Source organism: Coregonus lavaretus (genome assembly GCF_964263955.1).
Source record: "Coregonus lavaretus genome assembly, contig: HAP1_SCAFFOLD_408, whole genome shotgun sequence".
Classification (NCBI taxonomy): Eukaryota; Metazoa; Chordata; class Actinopteri; order Salmoniformes; family Salmonidae; genus Coregonus; species Coregonus lavaretus.
In genome coordinates, this window is record NW_028162593.1 from 17,443 (window position 1) to 26,336 (window position 8,894).

At 42.4% G+C, this 8,894-nt stretch overlaps 1 protein-coding gene across 1 annotated transcript; it reads left to right on the plus strand.

Moving 5' to 3' along the window:
• The first annotated feature begins 3,880 nt into the window (after positions 1-3,880).
• On the plus strand, positions 3,881-7,468 carry LOC311119131 (heme oxygenase 2-like). Its single transcript, XM_084193878.1, has 7 exons — positions 3,881-4,172; positions 4,976-5,093; positions 5,431-5,598; positions 5,922-6,056; positions 6,318-6,506; positions 6,887-7,016; positions 7,268-7,468. The coding sequence occupies exons 1-7, from the start codon at positions 4,072-4,074 to the stop codon at positions 7,393-7,395; spliced, it is 969 nt and encodes a 322-aa protein (XP_084050004.1). The 5' UTR covers positions 3,881-4,071; the 3' UTR covers positions 7,396-7,468.
• Positions 7,469-8,894: the final 1,426 nt, after the last annotated feature.

An 8,894-nucleotide genomic window follows, 5' to 3' on the forward strand; every position in this document is an offset into this window, starting at 1 on the left:
AGGCGAGGAGATATGATGCAAGGAATCGAGGAAAGATGAATTGAGATGTTATGTCCTCTCTCTCCCTCTGTTCTGTTCTAATTACCTCTCCATTCCCCTTCCTTACCTGGTGTTGAGGTAATGCAGGGTTCGGCATTCTCCTCCCAGGCTCACTGTGAATAAAATAAGAATATAAATGTGGGACACATGGATGATTATGCACATAGTAACTACATTTAGCTTGGGCCTAGAAACACGAGCAATGGACATTAGACCGGTGGAAATGTGTCCTTTGGTCTGGAGTCCAAATTGGAGATTTTTGGTTCCAACCACCGTGGCTTTGTGAGACGTGGTGTGGGTGAACGGATGATCTCTGCATGTGTATTTCGCACTGTAAAGCATGGAGGAGGAGGTGTTATGGTGTGGGGGTGCTTTGCTGGTGACACTGTCTGTGATTTATTTAGAATTCAAGGCACACTTAACCAGCATGGCTACCATAGCATTCTGCAGCGATACGCCATCCAATCTGGTTTGGGCTTAGTGGGACTATCATTTGTTTTTCAACAAGACAATGACCCAACACACCTCCAGGCTGTGTAAGGGCTATTTTACCAAGAAGGAGAGTGATGGAGTGCTGCATTAAATGACCTGGCCTCAACTATCCCCCGACCTCAAACCAATTGAGATGGTTTGGGATGAGACGGACGGCAGAGTGAAGGAAAAGCAGCCAACAAGTGCTCAGAATATGTGGGAACTCCTTCAAAACTGTTGAAAAAGCATTCCAGGTGAAGCTGGTTGAGAGAATGCCAAGAGTGTGCAAAGCTGTCGTCAAGGCAAAGGGTGGCTATTTGAAGAATCTCAAATATAAATATTTATCTTGATTTGTTTAACACTTTTTTGGTTACTACATGATTCCATATGTGTTATTTCATAGTTTTGATGTCTTCACTATTATTCTACAATGTAGAAAATAGTAACAAATAAAGAAAAACCATTGAATGAGTAGGTGTGTCCAAACTTTTGACTGGTACTGTATATTTCAAAACAAATACTCTTAGACTTTTACCCAAGTACTATTTTACTGGGTGACTTTCATTGTTTTCTTGAGTCATTTTCTATTAAGGTATCTTTATTACCCGTTATTTGGGATAGATTGATCTTTAGCGTTTCTTACTCTTGACATAACAAAACCTTGGTTTTCTATATATTACTTCGTCATTGGCCTGATTACACCGGTAATCAAGGAAGATTTAACCATTTTGTGACGCTAGAATAATGTAGACAACGTTGGTTAGTGAACGCACAAGCACACACACGAAGAACATCAACAAAAAGCCACAGCTACTGAAATTAGTCATTTGAATTCAAACTATTTCACAGTATGTACGTATTATTTTCAAAGGAAGTGCTACTCAGGGCACAATTTTTTTTGTTTTTTTGTTTAACCTCAACAAAACCTTATATCTCAGATAGTTCTAGCTCGGTCAAATTGTCTCACCTTTAGCAGAATGTTTCTTCAATTAATTTTAAATCTTTCCAATCATTCAATTGAGGAAAATCTGCATGTCTAAGGAGCTAAAGTTAGTAATGTTATGCTTTCACTCCAACCAATGCTAGTTTAGACAGTATCATTGGTACAAATGCGCTACATTGTGGAATAGGTGATAAGAATAATGAATTGAGGGTTGTGCTGCCTTCTGGAAAAAGGACCGACAGTTTCCCTCCTCTGATGATATGAACTTGGTTTTGAGGCCTTGAAACATAAACCTGATATTAACTTGGTAATGTCACTGCAAAATGTATTGATCCATTTATTCATGTGTGGTATCTGAGGAATTTATTACTTTTCTAATGGTTTCAAATGGTTTTAGAGGATGTTGACTAAGCTTAAAGGGAGCATCTGGGGAGGAGTTCTATAGGGGCATCCTAAAGCTGAGGAAGTCTGTTAGGTGGCCTCCTGGGATTGGTCGGTAGGAAAAACCACCCATATTATGTTACATAGGGCATAGGATATAAATACCACAGTTAAGACAAAGGAGGACAGAATAATCATATTTGAGATGGGGCGATTATTCTCCAGATATCGGTAGATTGATGCTGGAATACTCTGATATAATAAACCTTTATGATCAAAGTACAGCGTCAGCGGATTTCCTTGGTCTCACAGCATAATTAGCAACGTTTTCTCGACACCACACATGCTTTGCTATTGGTATTGTCAAAGTTGCGTCAATTCAAATCTGGTATTAGGAACAAAAGAGGTCAACACGACTTCTAAGATATACTAGTTATTTTAATTAATGCAAAAACCTTCAATGGTAAATATGATGTTTCGTATATACGGGCTCTCTGAGATACCTCGCAGGGCACCCCAGAGAACTAACCCATTGTTCTGGGTTCTTGCTCAAATACTCTTACAGAGGGAGTTTCCCACCTCTCTGCTGACCAATTAGAGTAGAGACTTGAGCGTGGTTTAAACTTACTCAGTCAATCCGTTGATGCATCTCTGTTACCAGGCATATGTCCATATCATAACAACCTGTCATAGTGAGAAGAGCCAGCTCCCTTAGACACCATTCCTACGTCCAAGGAAGGTTCACAGATCACAAAGAACCAGTATATTCCAGCATCTGGAGACACAAATCCCTATCTCCCTTTACCCCCTAAAACAGCTCTTCACATCAATCACAGCCTGCCAGGTGTCACAACCTACATTAGCCCAGTCAGGAATGCATTCTTTCTAAGTTAGTCATCCCATCAATCCAATTATTAGAAAATAGAACCCAACAGTATTTAAAAGAAATTGGAAAGGAACTGGTCCAAACAACAATTAACCGCAGCTGTGAAAATAAATTACAACATGGCTACATGATCTCTGCGAATGGAGATAATAGCTGTATCCAACTGCATCACACCCATTAGAATTCTCTGTTTACAGTACGTTTTTGATTCAATCTAGCTGTTCAATTTCTGTGTCCTCTTGTATCATCGTGTGCTTCGAGTCTGCCTTTCTGTTATGGCAAGCAATCTGGTTGGCTGGCGTGACTCAACACACGCCTCCTTTGCATGAACACAGTCTACTGCACTCTCTGCGGCTGATATCTACTACTGTACCTACCATCAAGGTAAACAAATAATCAATATATGTTCAGTTGTCATAAAAGATAGAGCTAGATATAAGTTTACGAATGTACCTATGCGCAACCGAGAATTCGTGCAAATATAATTTTAGTGTAATGGAATTGACGTTAGACTCATGTGGGCTTGTTATACAAAGCTCACGGCTATGTAAGTGAGTTTTGTAACTGTCCGATAGTGTACTGTCGCTCATGGCAGGCGATGTTTTGCCAGCACGTAGACAGGTCAAATAGAGAAGTATATGATCATTTGTGAAGTTGTTGCATATATGCTATTTGTATTGATACTCTACTGTAGCCTACGGTGCGTTGTATGGATCTTTGGTTTTATTATTAATTCTGCACTGTTGAGGAAGAGCTGCAAGTTAGCATTCTGTGCATGTGACCCATGTTTTGATTTGATGTATTATAAGTTATTGAAATATCTACATTTTATGATATTTTGTAGATTGCATGTTTATGTATATATCTATGTAAATATACAATTCTTAGCCTACTCATTCAGAAATATATGTTATGGGTCTGAATGGAACCTGTAACTTTCTGTTGGCCTATCCAAAATAAAGATATGTCCGAACATAATAATAGCACTGTAATACACTACCCCTTATGTCAGAGGATCATGTGTGTCAGTACTTTTGAACACAGGAGCACACCAGAGCTACTGTGGTCAGGACCTCATTTAATGGTTTCTGTCTCATCCCTCTATCATCATACCAATGCTCTCTTGTTGTTTCACCTCCACAGAGAAGCAAAACACAGACAGACAGACGGACGGACGGACGGACGGACGGCCAACCAACCAGACAGACAGCCAACCAGCCAGCCAGCCAGCCAGCCAGCCAGACAGACGGACAGCTTACCAGCCAGACAGGTAGTCAGGCGGACTGCCAACCAACAAGCCAGACGGACGGACAGCATACCAGACAGATAGCCAGACAGACAGACCAGCAAGATGCCTGCAGAGAATGTACCAGAACCGACAAAGACCAACGGTGTGACGAATGGGGGGGGGGAGATCATCACTGAAGTAGAGGATGAGGAGGACGATCTCAGGTACTGAGGAGTAGTAGCCTATTGATTAGGATTGCCTATCACCCCTTTTAATCTATTCAATGTCAAATTATGCATAATGATTTAGGGTTATTGGTGAGGTCCTCTGTAGCTCAGCTGGTAGAGCACGGCGCTTGTAACGCCAAGGTAGTGGGTTCGATCCCCGGGACCACCCATACACAAAAAAAAATATGTATGCACGCATGACTGTAAGTGGCTTTGGATAAAAAGCGTCTGCTAAATGGCATATTATTATTATTATTATTAGGTGGTCAGGGAAAACTTGGGGCCCTAATAACAACAATTGGAAGTTTGGTATGATAATGAGTAACAAGGAGTTGGTATGATAATGAGTAACAAGGAGTTGGTATGATAATGAGTAACAAGGAGTTGGTATGATAATGAGTAACAAGGAGTTGGTATGATAATGAGTAACAATGAGTTGGTATGATAATGAGTAACAAGGAGTTGGTATGATAATGAGTAACAAGGAGTTGGTATGATAATGAGTAACAAGGAGTTGGTATGATAATGAGTAACAAGGAGTTGGTATGATAATGAGTAACAAGGAGTTGGCATGATGGTATATAAACATAGGCTATGTTTGCATGCTCTTAGCAGTGAATAGTTTTCACCTGTTCTTTGTATCTGTTTCACTCCATGTCTTCCCCAACCTGCATAGTGATATAGTACTTCATTATTTTATGACCAAGAGTGTCAGCTTGCATGTCTTTACCTGTGAATGATTTCATATTTTTTACTATGTGACTGTCTGTTGTTCCTCCATCGGTTCTTCACCTCCCCAGTCCAGATGACCTGTCAGAGTTGCTAGCAGAGGGAACAAAGGAGTCCCACGACAGAGCAGAGAACTGCCAGTTTGTGAAAGACTTCCTCAGGGGACGCATCCAAAGAGAACTGTTTAAGGTCAGTCTGTAGGGCTGGGCAAGAATGGGTTAACTGACAGGCCCAGACAAACCATCTTACACATTGACCCCTGCTCAAATTCATTTAAACTATTCATTTATTCAGTCAATTGGTTGAGTTGGATTAGAACGCAGCATTGAAATAGTGCTACTGTATATGTAATATTAGCATATTTCACTTGATGCCTTAGTCAGTTCTATTCCTGAATAGACTAGAACTGAACTGAATATGACCTGCGTTTCTCTCTTCCTGTGAGTTAATAGTTCACCTCTCTCTCTCTCTCTCCTACCCTCTCTATCTCCCTCTCTCTCCCCCTCCACTCCACTCCTCTCTCCAGCGGGGCACAGCTGCCCTCTACTTTGTGTATACTGCCATGGAGGAGGAGATAGAGAGGAACAGGGACCACCCCCAGTTTGCCCCCATCTACTTCCCCACTGAGCTGCACCGACGTGAGGCTCTGGCCCAAGACCTGGAGTACTTCTATGGAGAAGACTGGGAGAACCAGGTGCAGCCAGAAGAGGGCGGGCCCCGGTCACCCCTCTGAGCCAGGTTCCTATCTGGTGCCTGGTTCACACTATAGGGCTGACCCGAACCGCACTGTGCTGGTAGTGCACAGTTACAGTAACTATGGTGGACGTGTAACCAGGCCAACCCAGTACAGCTCGGCTTGACTTGGTTTGACCTTATAGTGTGAATCAGTCTTCGGTTTCTTCCTTCTAGGGAGTTTATTTCTAGCCTATGTGCCTCTGCTTCTGCTTCTGCTTGCTCATTGGGGTCTAGGCTGGGTAACTTTGATTGATTAAGTGAATTATTGATTGATTGAACCAGGTCACCTGCTCCCCGGGCACCCAGCCATACGTAGACCGCATCCACGAAGTGGGACGTGAATACCCGGTCCTGCTGGTGGCCCACTCCTACACCCGCTACATGGGTGACCTCTCTGGGGGTCAGATCCTTAAGAAGGTACATAAAATTGTTTATTTCACACTTATATCGATACAACTGCCACAATGATGCACTTGGGCAGTTTACAACACAGAAACTGAATTGCAGTCCACAATAACGTTTATATGACATTGTATTAGCTTTGAGATAAGGTTTATACTCAACAAAACATGATTTCAGTTCATCTTTAAAATAATAAAAACATTTTAAACATATCAGTGTAAGCATTTTCCAATTGATTCTAATTCATTCATTCTAATTAACCCTATTCTAATGAAGGTGGCACAGCGGGCGCTGAAGCTGCCCTCTAGTGGCGAGGGGCTGCACTTCTACCAGTTTGAGGGCATCCACAGCGCCAAGGCCTTTAAACAGCTGTACAGGAGCAGAATGAACGAGCTGGAGATGGACCAGGAGACCAAGGAGAGGATCATAGCCGAGTCTAACCTGGCCTTCAAGTTCAACATGGAGGTAAGATATTATTGATTAGGGTGGATTTCATTAGCCTCGTTCGACCAGTCTGATCTCGCAAACTTACATTCTGTTTAGCTTCACACGGTTTAGTCAGGATGGTGGATCAGGCTATGATTTCATGATGCTAGTAGTGATCTACCACATATAGTACTGACATATGTTAGGTATCCTAACAGCTGTCTTGTGGTTAACGTAACAGCTGTTTTGAGCTTGAAGAACACTGATATGAAGCCATAACACTTGATAAGGGTAATATAAATTATGTGAAAGGGTTTGGGAACATGGTTAGTCCTTTTAAACATCACACTCATAAAATGTATGCCGGGATTTGTCGTGTGATGCTGATTTAATGTTGTTGGATATTTACCTGTCCCCAGGTGTTCACAGAGCTGGAGGAGGTAGGGAAGAACATCAAGGAGGAGGTGTTGGACGCAGGGTTCCCAGGACATGGTCATGGGGACATGGTCGGAGACGTTAACAAGTGCCCTTACTACGCTGCCAAAATGGGTAAACTGCCTGCCGGAACTTCTCACACTTTAAGATCTCCTTTTTCTGTGTTTGGCATCAATTAGACATGTCAAGTCATATGACAACACATTTGGTACTAACAGTAGTAACAGAATGAAGTCACAATGCCAACTTTCACTCAATATTGGTCATAGACATTAAAATATGTACGACTGAATTATTATCCTTCTCTTTCTTCTCCTCCCCCTCCTCCCCCTCCTCTTCCTCCTCTTCCTCCTCTCGCTCTCTAGTGGCCAGTGGCAACACTAACTTTGCCTGTCAGTTAGCCATGCTGCTGCTGAGGCATCCTGCTGGTCAGATGGTTCTGGCCAGCTGGGCGGCTGCTGTCGCCGGATTGGCTGCCTGGTACCTCATGTGATCTATCACGGACAGATTCAGCCAATCGTATGTTTTAAAGGACGGAAGACTCAACAAGGAAAGGGTGGACTTTTGGAGGAGAATGGCCAAGCTTTGTCTACATTTAGGAACCTCCCTCAATCCTTTTCAGCCTTTGTTTCTCTCACTCCCTTCGTTGCTGTGTTGATACCACCTGGTTGTTGTAGTAATTATGTTACTGTAACCTTGTGGGGTATGAACCAGTCTTTTATGAATCTTTTCACTGCCTACTTGCAGATTATCTTATTCATAATGTCCTCTTCAGTACTTATCATCTGCATTATTCTGCGTATCAACTCTGAAAAGTTACATTGTTCAAGTTTCATTTATGTCTGTAAGTGTGTATTTAAACTATACTGTACTTAGTCAGCCACCAATTGTGCAAGTTAAAAAGATGAGAGAGGCCTGTAATTTTCATCATAGGTATACGTCAACTATGACAGACAAAATGAGATTTTTTTTCTTCAGAAAATCACATTGTAGGATTTTTAATGAATTTATTTGCAAATTATGGTGGAAAATAAGTATTTGGTCAATAACAAACGTTTCTCAATACTTTGTTATATACCCTTTGTTGGCAATGACACAGGTCAAACGTTTTCTGTAAGTCTTCACAAGGTTTTCACACACTGTTGCTGGTATTTTGGCCCATTCCTCCATGCAGATCTCCTCTAGAGCAGTGATGTTTTGGGGCTGTCGCTGGGCAACACGGACTTTCAACTCCCTCCAAAGATTTTCTATGGGGTTGAGATCTGGAGACTGGCTAGGCCACTCCAGGACCTTGAAATGCTTCTTACGAAGCCACTCCTTCGTTGCCCGGGCGGTGTGTTTGGGATCATTGTCATGCTGAAAGACCCAGCCACGTTTCATCTTCAATGCCCTTGCTGATGGAAGGAGGTTTTCACTCAAAATCTCACGATACATGGCCCCATTCATTCTTTCCTTTACACGGATCAGTCGTCCTGGTCCCTTTGCAGAAAAACAGCCCCAAAGCATGATGTTTCCACCCCCATGCTTCACAGTAGTTATGGTGTTCTTTAGATGCAACTCAGCATTCTTTGTCCTCCAAACAGGACGAGTTGAGTTTTTACCAAAAAGTTATATTTTGGTTTCATCTGACCATATGACATTCTCCCAATCCTCTTCTGGATCATCCAAATGCACTCTAGCAAACTTCAGACGGGCCTGGACATGTACTGGCTTAAGCAGGGGGACACGTCTGCACTGCAAGATTTGAGTCCCTGGCGGCGTAGTGTGTTACTGATGGTAGGCTTTGTTACTTTGGTCCCAGCTCTCTGCAGGTCATTCACTAGGTCCCCCCGTGTGGTTCTGGGATTTTTTCTCACCGTTCTTGTGATCATTTTGACCCCACGGGGTGAGATCTTGCGTGGAGTCCCAGATCGAGGGAGATTATCAGTGGTCTTGTATGTCTTCCATTTCCTAATAATTGCTCCCACAGTTGATTTCTTCAAACCAAGCTGC

Coding starts and splice junctions, on each gene's coding strand:
- LOC311119131 (XM_084193878.1), top strand. CDS start 4,072: ATGCCTGCAGAGAATGTACCAGAACCGACAAAGACCAACGGTGTGACG. Junction 6,507..6,886: donor CCTTCAAGTTCAACATGGAG/GTAAGATATTAT, acceptor ACCTGTCCCCAG/GTGTTCACAGAGCTGGAGGA. Junction 7,017..7,267: donor TTACTACGCTGCCAAAATGG/GTAAACTGCCTG, acceptor CTCGCTCTCTAG/TGGCCAGTGGCAACACTAAC.